At 38.8% G+C, this 22,514-nt stretch overlaps 1 protein-coding gene across 4 annotated transcripts in view; it reads right to left on the bottom strand.

The window, feature by feature from the left end:
• LOC124595469 (matrix metalloproteinase-14) overlaps positions 1-22,514 on the bottom strand; it is a 158,812-nt gene that overhangs the window by 12,686 nt on the left and 123,612 nt on the right. The window contains exon 9 of one of the 4 annotated variants that reach the window (XM_047134222.1): positions 15,556-18,317. The exons of 1 other annotated variant lie outside the window; for it this stretch is intronic. In XM_047134222.1, the coding sequence (XP_046990178.1) occupies positions 18,172-18,317 (146 nt within the window). In that variant the 3' untranslated portion in view covers positions 15,556-18,171. Of the gene's footprint in view, positions 1-15,555; positions 18,554-22,514 lie in introns of those variants that run through there. 2 more of the 4 variants (XM_047134224.1, XM_047134225.1) reach the window with 2 other exon arrangements.

Here is a 22,514-nt window from a genome sequence, read left to right as displayed (position 1 = left end):
GCATGGCCTGAAGAAGGTACAGATAATTTGCAGACAAAAATTTGTCTTCCAGTTGTTTGTTCGGTTAACGGTTTATCAACAACCAGCGTTGAACTTTTTTCTTAACACGATCAATAGAAATCACCTGTCGCTGGGATAGGCAGCCTCGAACGGTTGTTATAAGCACCCGCACGGAATACTTCCTGGTGTAGAGACACATTTCGCTACATGAGCCTTCAAAGGAAAAATACATTATGTTTCAATCTGACGATAAGCCACGAAAGTATTGTGAACTGATGAATGATATGATAAATATACCAGTACATCTAGGCATTCTAAACGCCTTTAAATTCCTCTCCATTCTCTTTCAAGTACAAAACAGTGTGTATGATACCATTGCATTCAAACTCTGTTTTCATTTGTTCGTTTTAAGAGATGCAGAATCATACACGGGAGAGATGGGCACACTGCAAACTGACTGTCGAGGTGTGTGGTTGATGGACGGCTCCAATATTTCCAACCACATCAGAAGTTTAACTGACATGTTCACATTCAAACAAAAATAGGTATATATCTAATGTAACTAAATTAACGTTAAGAACTGTTTTAGTCTGATAAATGTAAATGCAAAATATTTATATGAAATAAAGATCATATACTGTAGCTGTAAGTAAAACAGTATCCCAGGAGACAGTTTTTGAATTGTGGCAAGGAAATGTTGTTCTGAGGCTAGTTAGACGTAATGTCCGGTAATGTCTGCAAGAAAGTATACTGCCTGCTTAGTCAGGATGGTGGCAAGGGGGAGGGGGAGGGGGGAGGGGCTATGGGGGCTATAGCCCCCACCCTACATGGCGTATCATATTACACTGGATAATATGACTTCAGAAATCAGCGAATATATAACTTCAGAAATCAGCGAATATATTTTTTATAAATATGTAGCAATACAGGTGGCAATGTATTCAAAACACCTTTTAACAAAAGAATAAGAGCGGCAAATAACTTACTATCTAAATCAATAAACATCATTTAACTTAAAATAGGCATCTTGTTATTTATTAATTTACATTTTTTACCCTGAACTCCAAAACAGTTACCAAAAACTACTTTAAGCAACACCAAATTTTACCAGTTTGTCGGTAGAGGACCCCAACTTTCCTTTTGTTAAGCCATATTCCATTCCCTCAAACCCCCTCCCGCTGCTGCTACGGTCGCAGGTTCGAATCCTGCCTCGGGCATGGAGGCGTGTGATGTCCTTAGGTTAGTTAGGTTAAACTAGTTCTAAGTTCTAGGGAACTGATGACCTCAGAAGTTAAGTCCCATAGTGCTCAGAGCCATTTGAACCAAAGAAATTTCTGAAAAAAAAAAACAAATAATTGCAGGGGAGTCAAAAAGTTCAACAAAAGGGTTTGGAAAATGATTTCGGTCAAGGTGGGAGACGCCAGGGTCATAATAGCCAATGGTGAGCGGAATTTAGATTTGAATCGCGCAAAGGATTGACTGTAAAGTTCACTGTCTTTCATCCCCACGGGAAGAACCATCCTGTACCGAACTGTTTTTATGAACTTTTCGGGGGAAATTACCATGGAATGACAAAAGAACTGTCCGTTTTGTCGTGTTGCAGTTGGGACTATTAAATATTAAAAGATTTAGCACTTTCACTTCGAGCGAGAATTTAAAGTCAAGTTCTCGTCGGCGGATGAACAATAAAATTTGAGATTACAGTCCAACAACATTTGACATTACAATTATTCGTTCCAAATTTGTATAGTAAATAAGGGGGCACATATATAATTCCAAAGAATGGAACATAAATCAAGCAAAGTATCCGTGTGTAAGGGTTAACGAAACTCACTTGTTTGAGGTCTTCATTATTCGATTACCTTGTGCGGCTAGGAAAAAATTAATTGGTAAATTCTGGGACAATATCCAAGAATGAGTAAAAAGTTTAGTCTAGTCAGATTGTCTATACATGTCTCAAGGGAATTCTAGTAGTTAATCAAAACCAAATTATGTAAACAAGAGCCAAATGTTACGAAATGAGAAGGGAAACAGGATTCATTAGGTGAATTTTGGACAGGTCGTGGATAAATATGTTAATAATGTTATAGGATGCAGGCGAGATTGTCAGCCACAAAACCAAAGATACCAGCGACAGGACAGGCCACTTTCGAGAAATAACAGGGTTAATGCCAGTATTGGGCAGGACGACGACGAGGTGCCATACCCCAGTAGAATAAGCCAGTAGTAGTTCACCATATCAAAAGTGGTCTAAATTTCCAATTTTACAGGTACTGCTGATGAAGAAGAGACCTTAACTTAGGAGTGCAAAGAACGACAGGTATGCAATTTCGTATTTGTTCGATATCAAGGATGACAGGACTAAGAGACGAACTAATGGAGGAGACGGAAATGAAAAACGCAATTCAGACTAGGGCTACAGTGAAGGATAGAAGACAAGAAGTATCCAATATTGTGTTTATTGACTATAAAAAGATGTTAGTTTCATTAGTAAGAATTTATGGTAATGAATAATGGATAAATAGGAGAAGTTACGATTCCAGTGAAGGAAATAACAAAATCAACCGACAGTGTGGTACATGGGCAAGCCTATACGAATTTCCGAACAGAGTACATGCATTTCCAAGTGTGCTATCACAAGTAGATTAAATATTTGACGTGGTTTAGACTCGCTGTGAAATAATGAAGTGAGTATGCCTATTGCGAAATGAAAGAAAAGTATAGAATATTGGAGGAGAAGAATGGGAATAAAATTTAGTAGCGATCTTGGGGACTTTCCAGAAGATGCAAATAACGTCTGGATAATTACAGCGGAACGTAGTTATGGTGATACTAACATAGTGGTGCAAGGAAGATACAGAGGAGAAATTTATAGAGTCCCAAAATTTACAAGATAGAGGAAGCTGTTATAGGGGGAGGAGTAGAAGAATTGGTTATGGGACAATATGGGCTTGGTAGCAGGAATGAGAGAGGAGAAAGATTTATTGACTTTTGCAAGAAATTTCAGCTAGTAATAGCGAATACTCTGTTCAAGGATCACAGAAGGAGGAGGTATACTTGGAAAAAGCCAGGAAATATGGAAGATCTCAATTAGAATACACCATGGTCAGAAAGAGTCTCCGAAATCAAATATTGGACTTTGAGGAGCGCCCAGCAGCAGATACAGACTCAGATCGCTGTTTAGTAACGGTGAAGGGTAGGCTGAAGTTCAAAGAGACTAGTCAGGAAGAATCAATGCGCAAAGAAGTGGTATACGGAACTACTAAGGAAAGAAGCAATACGCTTAAAGTTGGTGGGTATAGATACTGCGATAATGAATAGCTCAATAGGCAGTTCAGTTGAAGACGAATGGACATCTCGAAAAAGAGCTATCACAGAAGTTGGAAAGAAAAACGTAGGTACCAGCAAGATAAGTGCAAATAAAACCTGGGTAACAGAAGAAACACTTCAGTTGATCGACGAAAGAAGGAGATAATTCAGAGGCTTCCTTTACCAGGATACAGGTTGGCTGGCAGCTTTTCTAGGAGCTCTTTGCGGTGTGGGGGAGTAGCCATGTATGTGAAAAACGGTATCCCATTTGAGTCAATTGATGTTTCAAAGTACTGCACTGAAAAGGTGTTTGAATGTTGTGCAGGTGTGGTTAAATTTAGTGGAGCTAAACTTCTTACTGTTGTTATTTATAGATCCCCAGACTCCGATTTCACAACATTTTTGCTAAAGCTAGAGGAGGTTGTTGGTTCACTTTATAGGAAATACAAAAAGTTAGTTATATGTGGTGACTTCAATATTAATTGTATAAGTGATTGTGCAAGGAAAAGGATGCTGGTAGACCTCCTTAATTCATATAATCTTATGCAAACCGTATTCTTTCCAACGAGAGTGCAAGGGAACAGTAGAACAACCATAGACAATATTTTTGTTCATTCGTCATTATTAGAAGGGCATTCTGTTAGCAAAAAGGTGAATGGCCTTTCAGATCATGATGCACAAATTTTAAGTCTAAAAGTTTTTTGTGCTGCAACACATGTTAAATATAGTTACCAACGTTTTAGGAAAGCTGATCCAGTTGCTGTACAGACTTTCGTAAACCTTATCAAGGAACAGGAGTGGCAAGATGTTTATAGTGCTGATACAGTAGACGATAAATATAATGCTTTCCTCAAGACTTTTCTCGTGCTCTTTGAAAGTTGCTTTCCGTTAAAACGTTCAAAACAGGGTACTAGCACAAACAGGCAGCCTGGGTGGCTGACTAAAGGGGTAAGAATATCTTGTAGAACAAAGTGGCAATTATATCAAAACGTTAGAATCAGTAAAAATCTAAATGCAGCAGCCCATTACAAACAGTATTGTAAGGTGCTTAAAAAAGTTATTAGGAAGGCAAAAAGTATGTGGTATGCAGATAGAATAGCTAAGTCTCAGGATAAAATTAAAACCATATGGTCAGTCGTAAAGGAAGTGGCTGGTCTGCAGAGACAGGTCGAGAATATAGAATCAGTGCGTAGTGGAGATGTCCGTGTTACTGATAAGTCGCATATATGTACAGTACTTAATAATCACTTTCTGAATATAGCAGGTGAACTAAATAGAAACCTAGTCCCAACAGGGAATCATATAGCGCTCTTAGAAAAAAGTGTTCCGAGACTGTCACCTGAAATGCTCCTCCATGATACTGACAAGAGGGAGATTGAGTTAATAATTAAATCACTAAAGACCAAGAACTCTCATGGATATGACGGGGTATCTAGCAGAATACTGAAGTATTGTTCCACGTTTGTTAGCTCAGTACTTAGCCATATCTGTAACTTTTCCTTTAGGAGTGGTCGGTTTCCTGACCGATTAAAGTACTCGGTAGTGAAGCCACTTTATAAAAAGGGAGACAGGGATAATGTTGACAATTATAGACCTATTTCTATGCCATCGGTGTTTGCTAAAGTTATTGAGAGGGTTGTATATACAAGGTTACTGCAGCATTTAAATTCACATAATTTGCTGTCAAATGTACAGTTTGGTTTTAGAAATGGCTTAACAACTGAAAATGCTATAGTCTCTTTTCTCTGTGAGGTTTTGGACGGATTAAATAAAAGGTTGCGAACGTTAGGTGTTTTCTTTGATTTAACGAAGGCTTTTGACTGTGTTGACCACAAAATATTACTGCAGAAGTTGGAACATTATGGAGTAAGGGGAGTAGCTTACAATTGGTTCGCCTCTTACTTTAAGAACAGAAAGCAGAAGGTAATCCTCCGCAATATTGAGAGTGGTAATGATGTTCAGTCCCAATGGGGCACTGTTAAATGGGGCGTTCCCCAAGGGTCGGTGCTGGGGCCACTGCTGTTCCTTATTTATGTAAATGATATGCCTTCTAGTATTACAGGTGATTCAAAAATATTTCTGTTTGCTGATGACACCACCTTGGTAGTGAAGGATCTTGTGTGTAATATTGAAACATTATCAAATAATGTAGTTCATGATATAAGTTCGTGGCTTGTGGAAAATAATTTGATGCTAAATCACAGTAAGACTCAGTTTTTACAGTTTCTAACCCACAATTCAACAAGAACTGACATTTTAATCAGACAGGATGGGCATGTTATAAGCGAGACGGAACAGTTCAAGTTCCTAGGCGTACAGATAGATAGTAAGCTGTTGTGGAAAGCCCATGTTCAGGATCTTGTTCAGAAACTAAATGCCGCTTTATTTACCATTAGAACAGTATCTGAAATAAGTGACATTTCAACACGAAAAGTAGTATACTTCGCATATTTTCATACGCTTATGTCATATGGTATTATTTTTTGGGGTAATTCTTCTGATTCAAAAAGGGTATTTTTGGCTCAAAAACGGGCTGTTCGAGCTATGTATGGTGTAAGTTCGAAAACCTCTTGTCGACCCCTATTCAATAGTCTGGGAATTTTGACATTGCCCTCACAGTATGTATTTTCTTTAATGTCGTTTGTTGTTAGCAATATTAGCTTATTCCCAAGAGTTAGCAGCTTTCACTCAGTTAATACTAGGCAGAAATCAAATCTGCATGTGGAATGCACTTCCTTGACTCTTGTGCAGAAAGGAGTGCAGTATTCTGCTGCATCCATTTTCAATAAGCTACCACAAGAACTCAAAAATCTTAGCAGTAGCCCAAACACTTTTAAGTCTAAACTGAAGAGTTTCCTCATGGCTCACTCCTTCTATTCTGTCGAGGAGCTCCTGGAAGAGATACAAAATTAAGCAAATTCTAGTGTACATTTTTGATTTTCTTTATTTAAACTAACGACTTGTCGCCTGAATATGTTTCTTATATTTCATTTAATCTGTTTCTACAATTGTGTTATAATTTCATGTATTGACTCGTTCCATGACCATGGAGACTTCTCCTAAATGTGGTCCCACGGAACAATAAATAAATAAATAAATAAATAAATAAAAAAGTACAAAAATGTTCAAGGAAATTGAGGAATTCAGAAGTACAAGTCCCTCAGGAATGAAATAAATAGGAAATACAGGGAAGCTAAGGCTAAATGGGTTCATGAAAAATGTGATGAAATCGAAAAAGAAATGATTGTCGGAAGGACTGAGTCAGCACACAGAAAAGGCAAAACAACTTTCGGTGAAATTAAAAGCAAGGGCGGTAAAATCAAGAGTACAAAGTGAATTCCTCTGTTAAATGCAGAGGAGAGAGGAGATAGGTGGAAAGAGTACACTGACGGTTTCTATAAGGGAGACAATTTGTCTGATATGATAGAAGAGGAAACAGGAGTCGATATAGAAGAGATACGGGATCCAGTATTAGAATCTGAATTTAAGAGACGTTTGGAAAACTTGAGATGGTTCGAATGGCTCTGAGCACTATGCGTCTTAACTTCTGAGGTCATCAGTCGCGTAGAACGTAGAACTAATTAAACCTAACTAACCTAAGGACATCACACACATCCATGCCCGAGGCAGGATTCGAACCTGGGACCGTAGCGGTCGCTGGGCTCCAGACTGTAGCGCCTAGAACCGCACGGCCAAAACTTGTGATCAAATAAGTTTAGGTGGAAGGGACAGATAACATTCGAGCAGAATTTCTAAAATCAATTGGGGAATTGACAACAAAACGACTATTGATATTGGGATGTGGAATGTATGAGACTGTAGATATACCATCAGACTTTCGGAAAGATATCATGCACATAATTCTGAAGATAGCCAGACCCGACAAGTGCGAGAACTATCTCACAATCAGATTAACAGTTCATGCATCCAGGTTGCTGACAGGAATAATATACAGAAGAACGGAAAAGAAAACTGAGGATCTGGTAGTTGACGATCACTTTGGGTTTAGGAAAGGAAAGACATCAGAGAGGCACTTCTGACGCCGCTGTTGATAATGGAAGAAAATGTGAAGAAAAATCAAGACAATTTCATAGGGTTTGTCGACCTGGAAAAGGCACTCGGATGTGTAAATTGGTACAAGATGTTCGAAATTATAATAAGAATAGGGGTAACCTAGAAGGAAAGACAGGTAATACACAATACGTACAAGAACCAAGAGGTGACAATAAAACTGGCAGACAATAAACGAAGTGCTGGGAGTAAAAAGGATGTAAGACCGGGATGTTGTCTTTCGTCCCCAGTGTTCAATCTATACCTCGTAGAAAATATGACGAAAATAAAAGAAAGGTTCAAGAGTGAGATTTAAATCCAAGGTGAAAGGATATGAAAGATAAGATTCGCTGATGACATAGCTATCCCAGTAAAAGTGAAGAAGAATTACAGGAAGACGGAAGAACTACAGAAAGACGAAACAGTGAGAAGTATCAGGAATGAGAACAGCGAGAAACTTAACATCAGGATTGGTGATAACGAAGTTGATGAAGTTAAGGAATTCTACTACCTAGGTTGTAAAATAACCCATGATAGACGGAGCAAGGAGGACATAAAATCAGATTAGCACTGGCAAAAGGGAAGAAATTTCTGAGACTGGACGTTTGGAGCACAGCACAGCATTGTATGGCAGTGAAACATGCACTGTGGAAAAACTAGAAGAAAAGGGAATCGAAGCATTTGAGATGTGGTGCTACAGGATAATGTTGAAAATTATGTGGACTGATAAAGTAAGGAATGAGAAGGATCTGAGAGGAATCAGCGAGGAAAGGGACACTGACAAGAAGAAGGAATAAGATAGTAGAGCTGTTAAGACATTAGAAAATGACTTCCATGATACTGGAAGCAGCTGTAGAGGGTAAAAACTGAAGAAGAAGACAGAGACTGGAATACGTCCAGGAAGTAATTGAGGATTTGGTTTCAGTTAGAAAGACAAAAAGATGAAGCAGCTTCAGCGGCTATTACATTAGTATCGACATGTGTTCTCTGAGAGGTCAATAGTTGTTAGTTGTTAGTAGCCACAGTTTAGTGGCGCCAGGGTACAATATGAGTTCACTGAGGGGTTATAGCGTTAGTGTTTCATCTGTCGCGTTCACTGGCGTTCAAACGGCACTCGGGAGGCCAGCTTGTGCAGCTTCTGCTTTGGCTCTGAAAGCAGTAACTGTGCAGAGTTTAGAGATGAACTGTGTTTGCAACGTTCATTCTAGGCTAAAACCATGCTCTACCGACGAGTATGTACGCCTTCTGAACAGCTTCAGTCATTCAAACTGAGTGACATTGTGACCCAGCGGGAAAGTGGACAGATGTATCGACGGATTGCTGCGCGTGTTGGGCGCAATGTACCAGTAATGTGTCGCTGATTTCAGCGGTGTTGTGTGGAAAATTTCCTCATCTGCAGGCCAGGTTCTGGATCTCCACGTAATACAGACATACGCCAAGATCGACGCACTGTGCGAGCAACAGTGGCAGACTGAACATCATCCAGGGACGAAATCTCAGCACATGTTGCATTTGCTGTATTGTCATGACTACCGGAAACTGTGTGATTGTAGTGGGACTGAGATCACATGTACCTCAGGCCAGGCTACCACTGTCACCACGACACCACCAAATATGGCAGCTCTGATATCGTGAAAGAGTTGATTGAAAAGTGGGATGGTGCTCTGTTGTCTTCAGCAACGAGAGTAGGTTCTGTCTGTATGTGCGTACTGGACATAAGCGTGTGGCGACATGCCTATTCCAGAATGCATTCGCCCACGACACACAGCTCCCATCCCACGTTTCATCTCATGGGGGGCCATCAGTTACAACTCATGGTCACGTTTAGTGTTTCTGCAGGTCAAAGAAACCAAGTCCACTACATTACTCAGCCTTTTATTCCCATGCCAGCGCCATTTCTTCTACAGGAAGGTGATACACTTTTCCCAACAGGACAAAGCACTTCTGCATACGTCTGCTGAAACGCAACTTTCTCTTCCTGGTGCACAACAGCTGTCCTGATCAACAAGATCACAAGGTGTCTCGCCTATTGAACATTTATGGGACATGATTTAATGGGAATTCACTCGTTTCCCAGAGCCTGCAAGAACTATTATTGAATTGCAACAAAAGGCGCAAGATGCTTGCCCCAGTCTAGCACAGGAAACAGCTTGGCACCTTTATGGTCGTTTGCATTCAGAATACACAACAGCATTGCCACCAGAGGTGGGTATGCTGTATAATGATGAGAGTGCTTGTGAACTTTGTAGTGTAACACTTGCGCCTCATTTGCTCTGAATTTATCACATCCTCCTTTTACGTGTCATTTCGTGTTCTATAAAATGACTTTGTCCGTTAGGGGTCGCATTTCTTTCTAGTAGTGTGCATACGTAAACTGAAATGAAATAAAAGGCGAACTTTTTCTAATCGGTAGCCTTGAGTATTGGAGAGATTATTGAAGACAAGATATATCAAACGCTAGAGTGGAACATTACTGAAAGGCAACTGTTTATTTAACAACCCAGCGGTTCTTGTAAGAAAGCCCAGTGACGATGTTTATTTAGTGCTAGAGGGAACGACTCTGAATCACTAAACTGGGGCAGAGAGAGATAGCCCACTCAACACCAAAGCGTGATATATTTTAGCTGTATGTACTATACTGATTCTACTGTCAGGTTCCACTTGCTTTAGACTCATAGAAGTGAACAATGGTCCTGTTTAATGGTAAAAGTTATAAAGCTGAAGTTTTACCTTTCAGGCTCAACATTTCTCACGCTAAATTTATCAGAGCACTTGACACAACGTTAGGTGAGGAGGTACAGTCAAAGTTGGTAATATACACTGAAGAGCCAAAGAAACTGGTACACCTGCCTAATGTCGTGTAGGGCCCTGCGAGTAAGCAGAAGTAGCGTAATACGATGTGGCATGGACTCGACTAATGTCTGAAGTAGTGCTGGAGGGAACTGACACCATGAAACATGCAGGGAAACCCATAAATCCGTTAGAGTACGAGGGGGTGGAGATCTCTTCTGAACAGCAGGTTGCAAGGCATCGCAGTTATGCACAATAACATTCATGTCTGGAGAGTTTGGGAATAGCGGAACTGTTTAAACTCAGAAGAGTGTTCCTGGAGCCACTCAGTAGCAATTATGGACGTTTTGGGTGTCGGATTATCCTGCTGGAATCGTCCAAGTCAGTCGGAATGCACAATGGACATGAATGGATAGAGATGATCAGACAAGATGCTTATGTATGTGTCACCTGTAAAAGTCGTATCAGGCGCCCCACGCCATTACAGAGCCTCCACCAGCGTGAACAGTCCCCTGCTGATATGCAGGGTCCATGGATTCATGAGGTTGTCTCCATACCCGTACACGTCCATCCTCTCGATACTACTTTAAACGAGACTCGTCTGACCAGGCAACAATTTTCCAGTCATAATGTAGGTGCTGATGAGCCCAGGCTAGGCGTAAAGCTTTGTGCTGTGCAGACATCAAGGGAGCAAGAGCGGGCCTTCGGCTCCGAAAGTCCGTATGTATGATGTTTCATTGAATGGTTCGCACGCTGACACTTGTTGGTGGCCCAGCACTGAAATCTGCAGCACTTTGCTGAAGGCTCACACTTCTGTCATGTTGAACGATTCTCTTCAGTCGTCGTTGGACCCGTTCTTTCAGGATCTTTTTCCGGCCGCAGCGACGTCGGAGATTTGATGTTTCACCGGATTGCTGATAGTCACGATACACTCGTGAAATGGTCGTACGGGAAAATCCCTACTTCATCGGTACCCTGTAGATTGCTGTCTCCCATTGCTAGTGCGCCAATTATAAAACCTCGTTCAGACTCACATAAATCTTGAGAACCTGCCATTGTAGCAGCAGTAACCAGTCTAACAACTTCGTCAGACTCTTGTTGTCTTGTATAGGCGTTGCCGACCGCACCGCCGTATTCTCCCTGTTTACATATCTGTGTATTTGAATACGCATGTCTGTACCAGTTTCTTTGGCGCCTCAATGTATGAGGGTAGTATTTTGATTGCCACAAAGACCTGATAGGAGCATCTGGAAGCACTGCAGAGAGTTTTGGAAACGCCCAAGAAAAAGATGTATTAAATTGGAGCAGACACATTTCCGTTATGTTGAATTGATATTTATGGGCCCCTTAATCAGTAATGATGGTATTAGCCCGAATCCTAAGAAAAAAAGATGCTGTCATGAAATGCGCAGAATCTAGGCCTAGAAAACATTTAAAATATTTCTCAACCTGATCAGATTTTGTATACCAATGAATCAATTACTGAAATAGGTTTAGAAATGGAAACAGGCTGATAAAATAAATGTTTTGAGACTCGAATATTTTGGCCAACCTGAATTCACCAAGGAATTACATACAGCAACATTTGCCTTGGGATATGGCATTGAAGCTGAGGATATCAGCTCGAAAAGGTTGAAAATCCAGTAGGTTGACACAATAGCATTCACTAATCGTTTGTTCTAGTATTGTGAATGTACCTATTTGGTGACAGAAAAAGAAACATTCACAATGACTTGAGTTTTGAAGAAATTCCAAATTTGTTAGTTAGACACAAAATGATAGTTCACTCAGACTGTATAGTCATGCACAGTACGTTACAAAATAGTGTCTTAACTTGATGAATGTAATTGTTACAACAGTTTAACATTCACATGGTACATACAAGTAGTGAAATCAATAAAATAGCTTATGAATTATTTAAAGTGCCTACAGGGACAGAAAGTAATACTAATCTTTTGATACATGAAATTTGGGTATAGTTTTCTGAAAGTAGTTGATTAAACCAAAGAACTGAAAGAACTGGTGCTTAAAATTAAGGAAAAACGGGGGGTCGGCCCACAGGTTAGAAGAACTGTTTGTAGAAGTTCTGGCAAGCTCTGGAATCTGGTTTCTGAAAGAAATGTTTGCAGTGAATGAGAAATGTTTGCAGTGAATGAGGCTGTATTGTTTACTAGAATAAATCACTGAGTATCTTATATAATACTCTTATATAAGGTATACATATTGATTTTGTGTACATATTGAATACGGTCATTATGGGTCAAAGAAATATATGAGTCACTTAACATAAGTATTACTGCTTCAGAGGCTTGAACTGCGTTGTTTGACAAGTGAGAAAGGTTTGTAATTTATGTTAAAAGGATAAATGTAATAATCATTGGGTAAAATTCACTCATTAAGCAGTTGTGCCTAAAAAAATGTGGGGTTCTTTGCTTTAGAGTTATATGGTCTGGGCTACGATTCATATTTGCAGGACCCAAGACACAGTCAAAGTTACTGATACTGTATTTTGTAGTTAAAGCAACAAGTGAAATCGTAATACACATCCTGCAGAATGAGTCTTTCCAAAGGTGTGGAAACCATGAAGTTACTAGCAAAAATTTTCAAAATCTTCTCAAGAAGCTGAGTGTAAGTCATATATTAATTTCAAAGTTTCACCCTAAAATAACCCGTCAGACTGTGTCACAAGAATGACTGAAATGTTCCTTTGTGTATCATTCATTATATCTATAAGAGTGGTAAGGCAGGTAGATGTCAGTACATCATGCAGACACCATTAACTTTGCGATGTTATCATGCTGCTTAATAACATTTCACAGTTAGTATCACATTCTCATTCTTTAAATGAAGTCCAACTCTGGCTCTCAAACCTGTTAAACATGCTTCCTCTAAGAATGTTATGTAGTATGTTGTGTATATACAATGTCCTAGTGATTCTTATATATTTTTTGTTGGAGTACTCCTTTCATAATTACAATACATCATTGTGCATTCTAATTTACAAACTGAGCTGTTAAATACTGATCTGTACTATATTATTTTCTGTGTTGCTTGTTCACTATGTACTCTATGGTGTACTCTTTCTAGAACATATATAATATTTATCTGCTTGTGTTATGTACAACGAAGGTATAGTGTTAAATGATGATGCTTAAATGCTCTTCAATCAACAAAACACGATTGAGGTATTTAATAATTAAAGACAAATTGTTATGTTATAACACTGCTGTTTAGATGTACTGAATGATGAAAGTACTGATAGGTGACCATTTTAGGTACTGTTCCAGAAATGTTCTGGTATCAGAGCAACATCAGAACTATAGTACACACAACAAGACAGTATGTCCTATGTCAAATGTGGACAAGCCTGTCACCCACCTAATCATCTGCGAAATATCTATGCCTATGTAGAGCACTCAGTAAGTTACAGCACTTTCTTTCTCACTTCCTGTATATTTATTACCCTAGCTACTTCCCTTGTGTTCATCTACTCTTAAGGGGAAAATGTCTCTCCTCTTAGGTAAGGAGAACAGCTAAACATTGTGTTCAACATCAAGGTCATTAGAAACTAATCTCATATCAGTTGGTCAAGGTATTTTAGCAATTGCCTGAACTGATTCAAGGAAATAATAGAAAATGAAAACAGGATGGCCACGCAGAAAAATGATCATGTGGAAAGCTGAGTGACATTCTCTCCAAATGTGAGACAACCTTGATCAGTCATTTTGTTGTTGTGAATTCAAGCCCTTACTACTATGTGCAGAATTGTGCTCTGTGCTTGTTGCTTCTATTCCAGATTATCATTTGTGACTTTTCAGCTTTGCCTGGCACATGTTCAAGAAAGGTTTATTGCTTGCTAGACATGGTCTGAATAATATTCTGAAGCAGCAGTCTCTCAGGTGACTATTACGAAAGAATGTTGACAGAAAAGTGCTCTTCATGACCTTCAGCCTTCATTTCTCAAGTGCATTTTTGTTTTTGCCTTCAGTGATGCGCCAGTAGTAGTGTCGAACACTTAAGTATAATGTCCCCCATAATTTACCATTTAATTGAATTTTGCTAAAATACGAAGTGTATTTTCGTGACAGTATGCTAGCATCATGTGTCTCCCTAAACTGACATTTCAAAATTAGTTTTAAAAGAATGTGAAAGAAAACTAAAATTGTTGTCGTTCCTTCAGTAGTAGTGTCATGTTTCATGTTCTTCTTACTGTGCTATGTAAATTTTATCCACTGGTTAGCATAAAAATAGTGCTCATATACAAGTAAGATGAGTTTCTAAAATATTTTCCCTTCCTAGCAACATCTCAAAGAGAGTGTTTTATTCTGTTGAAAAAGATCCTTACTCTTTGGTGTACTTTTTGGTACATTCAATTATTAAGTTAAATACATATACACACAAATCTGTGCTTAGTACTATTTTTTTTGTAGCCCCAGTGTCCATATATAGACACATTATATGTATGCATTATGTATCAACATTTACACTTTGTAAATCAGGTCGACTTTTCAAATATCACTGTGATACAGTACTTCTGTGGAAAAAATTATTTACCTTGAAACAAATAGTTTGTTAGGTGCTGTGTTATCTATATTAATACACTGAATTTTAAGCATACAAAATGCATCCACAGCACAGGTACATAACTTATTTCATTGTGTTTCTTTGTCTTTATTTTTAATTCAGTACCATTTTTTCAGATTTTCTACCTGCCCTCAAAATTATTTCAGTTGCTTGACCTATGATGTACTCCAAACTGATTAATTTTGTATGTTAGGTGCTGTGTTATCTGCATTAAAACATTGAACATGCAACACTGGTATAAAGAAAAGATGTATTACTAAATTAAAAACGTTGTATACTTTCTAACCATAATTTTTTGTGTTTGATTGATTCATCACTATTGACATTTTTACCTTCCGTCTCTCAACTCCTTCTTAAGACAACTGTAGAGAGTTATTACTGAAATCCTTGCAAAGATAAACAGTTCATGTTTGAACAACTAAAATGAACAAGATGTAGATCAGTGTTAAGTGTGTAATGTCTGAATTAGATCGCTGGATCTATTTCTTGATGGTTAGTAACTTAGTTCAAGGAGCACTATCAGAAAACTAGCTGTGTGATACTTTTTTTATACTTTTTCATGCATAGTCTAGAACACTGTACAATGAGCTACAACAAGCAAGTTAGGTAGGTGTGATAACCTGTACTATACAAATAGGTTTTCATTACTGTAATATAAGTAGCACAATTATAAACTGTTTGACTTTCTACAGTACAATCATCAGTTGATGTAAAATGCAGAGATTTGTTTATTGGTTCTATACTGTATTTCGAAATTACTGTGTGACATTAAGCACTATGAGAAAATGAATCTGCAAAGGGAATAAGAAAGACAGATACTTATTTAAATTTTTAACAAAATATTTTATTATATTTTATAATGTACATAACTTTTTAATGAATGACATTTTCACAATAAAAACGTTCATCGCATTATTGTGTCAGGCATAATCTGGCACAGTGGTAATACTGTACCTTGGTTTATTGTGTTTCAGACAACATGTTCGGTGTACAGCTGTTCGCTAAAAATGAAATCTAAAACACTGTTTTTAATAATGGGTTTACTATTGTTTTTCAACTTTTGTGCTCTACTATCAACTTTACAGACATTACATACAGTCAGATTTATTCGTCTGCCGCCCTATTCGTAAATATCGCTTTGTTGGCAAATATTGCTTTGTTGGCAACGGCGTTGTTGCAGTCCAGAGCCCACACGCGCTGGTGGAGTGGTATTGTCAGATGCACACAGGACATGTTGTCGGCGCAACTTCTAGGAACATGTGCATTCAGCACAGAGGTTATACACGTGAACATATACATAAACAATGCTCTCAAATGCAGGGCCGGACAGTGGCAGAGCTGCAAACCCCGGCTGGCGAAGTGGGACTATGGCCTGTCACAAGAACAGTGTTCAACACCTGGAATCTCTCTTTAAGAGGACTCCTCAGAAAATGTCCACCAGGAGACATTGCCTTAGTTACCGCCCCCGAGATCTAGTCCAAACACTATGTCACTGTCCGACCCTGCCCAATCATAACATTACAATGTACAAAACACATTCACACAAACATATACATAATATATATATATACAAAAATAATCACAGTTCGTGGTATATTTCATTTCATTTCATATGTTTGGATGGAATGCAGAGCAAACTTTGTCCACTTTCTCACCAGGCATGTTTTCCCCACTTTTTATTGTCTCAGATGGGTCAAGATTGTGGAAGTCCCTATGGTTAATTTTATGTTATTTGTTCTGTAAGGTTACCACTGATTTAATCGCCTTAGACATAAGAATACGTTCTCCAGAGATACGCAAAGCTTTTGCACTTGAGAGCAAAATATTTTACATGCTGCCCTATTGATTTAAAACTGTTGCGTGGAGTATCCTGGTGAATATGTGAACATTGTTGGCCGACGAGCTGCATTAAAACATGGAGGCGACATAATTACAAACACTCTCCATTCTTCAACGACCGCTTTCGCCCCTATCTGAAGAGGAGACAAGCAAAGGCACATCTGGCTATTCTCCCCAGTTAATATGTTCCCCCTGAGTTTCCAGAGGCACTGCTACCTCAATCCTGAGTAGAGCACTTAAAAACCCCTTCATCGTCCCTTATAGGAGCATGTTGTGCTTCTTAGAATCCGACTGAGAATTACCGGTATGGAACTGAGCACTCATCATACACGCACTTGCGCTGTCTTCCTCTCTGAGTAAGCATTTTTTTGTATTCCCTACAACAACTTCAGACACATTAAAACCAGGCAGCAGGCGAGATCTGCTCATACTGTTGAAATATATGTATACTGTTTTCTGGGAAAAATATAAAAGTAAACATTTGTGTTTGCACTGATCCTTCACGCTATTCGTTTCTTGACTAGCTTCAACAGACATTGCTGGGCTATAAACATGAATTCTCGCGCTACAAAGCGTCGTGGAATGATTAAGGCACAACTGTGAAGATTTTCTGTTCCGCAGAACTTAAATATTCAGAAACTAGTTTATATATTTTCCTCGAAATTACTTAACTCATACAAAGTTTACAATAACCACTGTAGTATTAAAAATCTTCCTGAGAATTTCGAAATGGTCCTTCTTCTCTACAGTTACCGGATTTGACTTTTCTAACTCTGTAACGTCCGCAGCAGCAGACTTATGAGATGAGTAATCTCGTGATCCGTGTCTGAAATAAGTAAGGATCCATTCAGTACATTACAAAAGTGATAGTAATGAGGCACAGGTTTATTCTGGGACGGAGAATTTTGTACTTAGTCTTGTCTCCAGCATGCGTTAGTAGTTTCAGTTGTGAACATTTACAGATGTGACGGGTCAGTGCATTGTTTTCATCTTTTATGGGCAACAACGTGAAAAATCTGCAGCGAATCAATTAAGTCGAGGAGCCTTCCATAATATGTATTGGTGTATTTAGTGCCGAGTATCATCTACAGCCATGTTAATATAAAATGAAACAGTTTGTATAGAAATATTGCCATATTTATGTAGTAAAATAAATGTTTGATGCCTCTCTGTTCGGAAGCTGTTCGTTTAACTCCTCGACTCACTTCATCGCCCATCTACTAGTTATCCAGATCCACTCCAGGTGCATTGTGATAGTTACATAACGTGCTCAGAACCGACACAACATGCTCGATGCCTTTTACACTTACAAAAACAGTGACTCTTTACACCTTACCCCGAGAGGGTTACCAAGTCTCTTTATCTTCAGTCGTGGCCATCTCAAAGCATGACGATCCATCGTCATGCTGAACTGAGAACAACTTCGTAGTTCACAGCCGACTTCTTGTTGGCGCAAGAAAGATGTTGTAAATAAATTAACTTACAGACTAGTGAGAGGAGAGGGAGGGTATCGTGTGGTGGTGGTAGTGCTGTGGTAGAGAGACAGTTGTCGTGCGATCCGTGACGTCTGTGCAAGTGGCAATGTGCAGCCGAGGTGTGCTAGTGCGTCAGCAGATGTCCGGGCATCGCCGCGAGGAGCGCTGCCGTCGCCGTGATTGCCACAAAGACCGGCAGGGGCGCCTTCGTCGCTGCCTGGTTACCAAGGTTGGCTCTGGTGTCCCGTGGTGGCTCCACGTTGCTATCGTCTGCGTATGACACACGATCACAACACATGACTCGTGACTCTCATTAAAAGCGAAAGGACCGCCAGCGGTCCTCTCGAACAACCCCCTCTCTGTCTGTCTGTCTCTGTCTCTCACTTCCCGTTTTGCATCTCTTTGTTAGCGCCAAACGCTTGCAAATGTTCAATCGATGTTATTTTCATGGCACTGAGAATTTCTTTACTTAACAACAGGGCGTTCCAGTCCTGCATAAGTTGCGTCTGGAAATTAAAAAAATGAGCCTGTTTTATGTGTACGAGTTACTGCCCGTGTTTTTTTCTGTTTTGTTGTTTTTGTTCTAGTTGTTCCGGAGCATTCCTCCGGGTATGAAGTTCTGCTACTAGTGTGTAAGTGCGACTAGTGTTTGATTTGTTTATGTGCGGGTGACACAAAGAAAGAATAAGACGAAAAGAATGTGCAACAGACTATGTTCAGATGCACGAACAAATACCGTACATGAAACTAAACACATAACAGAATTGTGAAACCATGCATTTGGGGCCGATTAATGACATAAGAAAATTTCCCATTTAGAACCTGGGATGACTGTAGAATATGAAATTAAATGTAACAAAAATTTTCATCGTATATACTAAATAAATCTCTCCTACACACGAAACGTTAACACACTAGTTTCACAACATTTATAAAACTCTTGTAAGGTTTGAAACAAAAACATTATACACTACCGAATAATTCTAATATCATTCCCTGTAAAGCCTCTCGAAATCGCCTACCCCTCCTCCCTCCTAGTAAAGCATTTCTCAATTATTTTCAACGAACAACTGACGTTAACTAATGTGAAAACAAAATTTTCGCAAACAGCAAACTCCTACCTTACATATTTCTGTAGAGCATGATTTCTACTCCGGTCCCAAGTGCATAATTCAACCTGTTACTGCATTATACACACAAGGAACACAAAACATACAACAAATAAAAGGAAATTAGTATATACATAACATTTAAAGAGTAAGTAATACGTCTATCCCTCTGAGTAGAACCAGTGTTAGTACTAACGGGAAAATTGTTAAGTAAAACACACTCGTGCTTCTAAGAGAGGCCAGTATTTACTTATTGGCTGGACAGTCATCTCCACTACAATATCTGAAAAAAGATTCTCATTCCCTGTCAAGAAAAAGATGATATACTGAGTGTTCACCGCCAAGTGATGACTCATTAATCCATTGCTACTACTTGTTTCGAACGGATTACGTTACCCACGATTGCAATGTTTGTTGTTATCGACTGTGTAGACCCAAGCACAAGAACACGAAAATTTCCGTGAAAATTCACAACTTCAAGGGAACAGATGTTTCTGATAAACTACATATTCTCCCTCACACGCATCTGCACAATTAATATTAAAACCATTAGCAGCAACGAAATGAAAATTCTCTCACTTCATTGGGTAATTTGCGTTTTATTAAATAATAAAGGATTCTTCTGATAACTATTAGCTACAGAATTGTTCCATATTTTCAGTTTTACTGACACTTGTTCACTTTACTGCGCGGTATCATGGTTTATTATTAAAACTATCTTTTTATGCATCTTTTTATGACGGAGATGCCTGGGCGTCGTTATGCCATTATACCAGCCGAAAACTGAAATTCACTAATGTTATAGAATGTATCGCCCAACATTGTGTTACTTAGACTGACTGCTCGAAATGAGAGAAAATGCTATAAACATATAGGTAGTTCATCATTTTTTATATATTGTTCATGCGAAGGCGGTATATCTGATTATTACCCTTTCGTCAGGATGAAAGAAAGTCACACAAGAAGATAATTTCCACAAAAAGTGATTGCATGCATGAAAATAGTGCGACATACAAAGATTCAGAAGAAAGACTTTGTGCTAATAATAGTGTGCTTGTATGAGACCTTAATTCGTCTCAAACTCTGGAAGCGCAGTTTTGGAGACAGCATCCCAAGAATCACGAGCACAGAACAGTTTACAGCAACATGCACAAGAATCCACAGACCTCGTGGGACACATCGAGTCCATGAGAGATTCGTGGCATTTGCCTTTAAAAAATGAATAACCAGTATGGCAACATTTCGGGGTTATTGTAACGAGTAAACCGTTTCGAAAATTTTCAACCTCTATTCTGCAGTCAAATTCGAATGCTGACTTCGGCAGTAAAAATACTGGTGAGATGCTGCTTAAAAACGATTTTCAATTCAAAGAACTATTTTTTTCTTCTTATCATTCTTATGAACACTAACGATTATTCTGATTATAAAAAAATTGAAACATAGTCAAGGAACTGTGGAAAAACCAAAAGTAATTCATTTATTCGATTTTTGCTAAATATGATCAAAGACGTTATTGGAACTGTGAAGTTTGTGATAGTGTAAATTTTGAAATAGAACATCATGGTTTGTATTTCATTATTACGTATGGTCTGTTTGTGTATCTGTGTATCAAATGTCATAGTAAGAGATGTATCAAAGTTGGGCATCGAAATATTAAACATGTAAATGATCTACATTTTCGTCTCCAACGAGGTCTTGTTTCATTTCCGTCCTGCCATTGGGTCAGACAGAGAGAGACTTTCAAGAAAGGAGGCCGTCGACTTCAAACTTAAACTGTTCAACATTCCAAGCACGAATATGTTGCTACATGCAGGATGCCAGCCACACTTTTAGAACACATGCTTAGTTATGTGTTAAGTAACTGTAAGTAAATAATGTTAATATCTGCCGTGTTAGCAGTCAAACTCTACATGCTGTTGAGAAAGTTGCATCATGCATGTTTAATTATTAGTTAAGAAGTCCAAAACGAAGGCAGCAGTTTGTTTAAAGTGTGTGCATGGTTGAAAAGCAAAGTAACGATTCTGGGCACTTGAAAATATCTTGTGCTCTAGAATTCGAAAAGTCTTGTTTTTCGTATTTAACCACATATGCATACTGAGAAATAGCATTTGCACATCAACCTTGCACACCGTTAACTTAGTTTCTACAATAGACATCAAGTTTTAACATATGAGACCATTACTACTGAGAATTCAGCTAAATGAGCATTTGACTTCAGTTTGGACTTCAGGAAGAATTAACAATTGGTATACACTAGTAATACGGAAGTATTATATTATTAGTAATATTAATACTATTAAGAGGGATGAGCGAGGAGCGGCAAAACTACGTTTATGTTAGCTCTCTGTTAGCCTTCTACCAAAAACAATTTTTTTTTAAATGTTAGTTCTCTTTAGATTATTGTTGTCGTTATCGGTGATAAGTCATCATCCTGTTACGTAAACTGTCATGCTTAAAAAGGTCTCCTAATGCTGCAGAAAAGGACCCGTAAACAAGAGAAATAATTCCTGTTTAATGCTGAATGATGCATCGTATTGAAGGGGCTTGGTTCGTTAGGTCAAGGATCATGGCTGAATTCAACAACAGCATTTTATTTTTCTGCGTGATGGATGTATCGAAACCAGTGTCTGTAACGCCTAGTATATTATTAAGATCATTTACAGCAACAGGTCACTATTTAGATTTTGAAATTCACGTTATTGCCCTACCTGTTTCGAATGTCTTCCGTGTGCGTGCCAAATAAATGTATACCTTCCGTAAAGTGAAGACATTCGCGACCAGTAAAAAGAAGTTATACACTAGTGCTTGTATCCTGTAACTATCTTTATCGGCAACACCAGGCTTTTTTGTGGTGGATGAAATGGTCTTCATTTTCTCCTTTGATACTGAAATGTATTTTCACTGTGAGTGGTTTTCCGAAACAGTGGTCCTACCAAGTAGTTCTACAAGCAGTAAGAAAATTCTAAAACGGGTCCCCAAAACGTCATTTGTTGTCTGCGTAAGAAGTGAACTGCAGCATGAGGAGATTACACTGAAAATTACTGACAGAATACAGAAGATGGATTCAGTGTTCGGTTTCTGAGTCGTCGTTGGGATTACGTCATCTAAATTACCGTACACGGTGCAGTTGGAAGTTCGGGATTTATTCCAGAAAGGGCAGCAGTTGTTGGAAGCCCAGCCAGGCGCCTGTCGTCCAATTCCAGTAGTCGGAAAACGAAATCGTTGTTATGTCTGCTCCTCCACAGACATGAGGCGTTACGTCTTTATTTGATAAGACAGCTACACTTCGCCAAACAACTTACTATATTAGTCTTACAGTCTTCTGGTCGTAGGCTAACTATAAAATATTCGCGTTATA

This window comes from Schistocerca americana, chromosome 2, assembly GCF_021461395.2.
Source record: "Schistocerca americana isolate TAMUIC-IGC-003095 chromosome 2, iqSchAmer2.1, whole genome shotgun sequence".
Lineage (NCBI taxonomy): Eukaryota > Metazoa > Arthropoda > Insecta > Orthoptera > Acrididae > Schistocerca > Schistocerca americana.
Note: the sequence above shows the minus strand (reverse complement) of the source record. Positions and strands in the feature narration are given on the sequence as shown.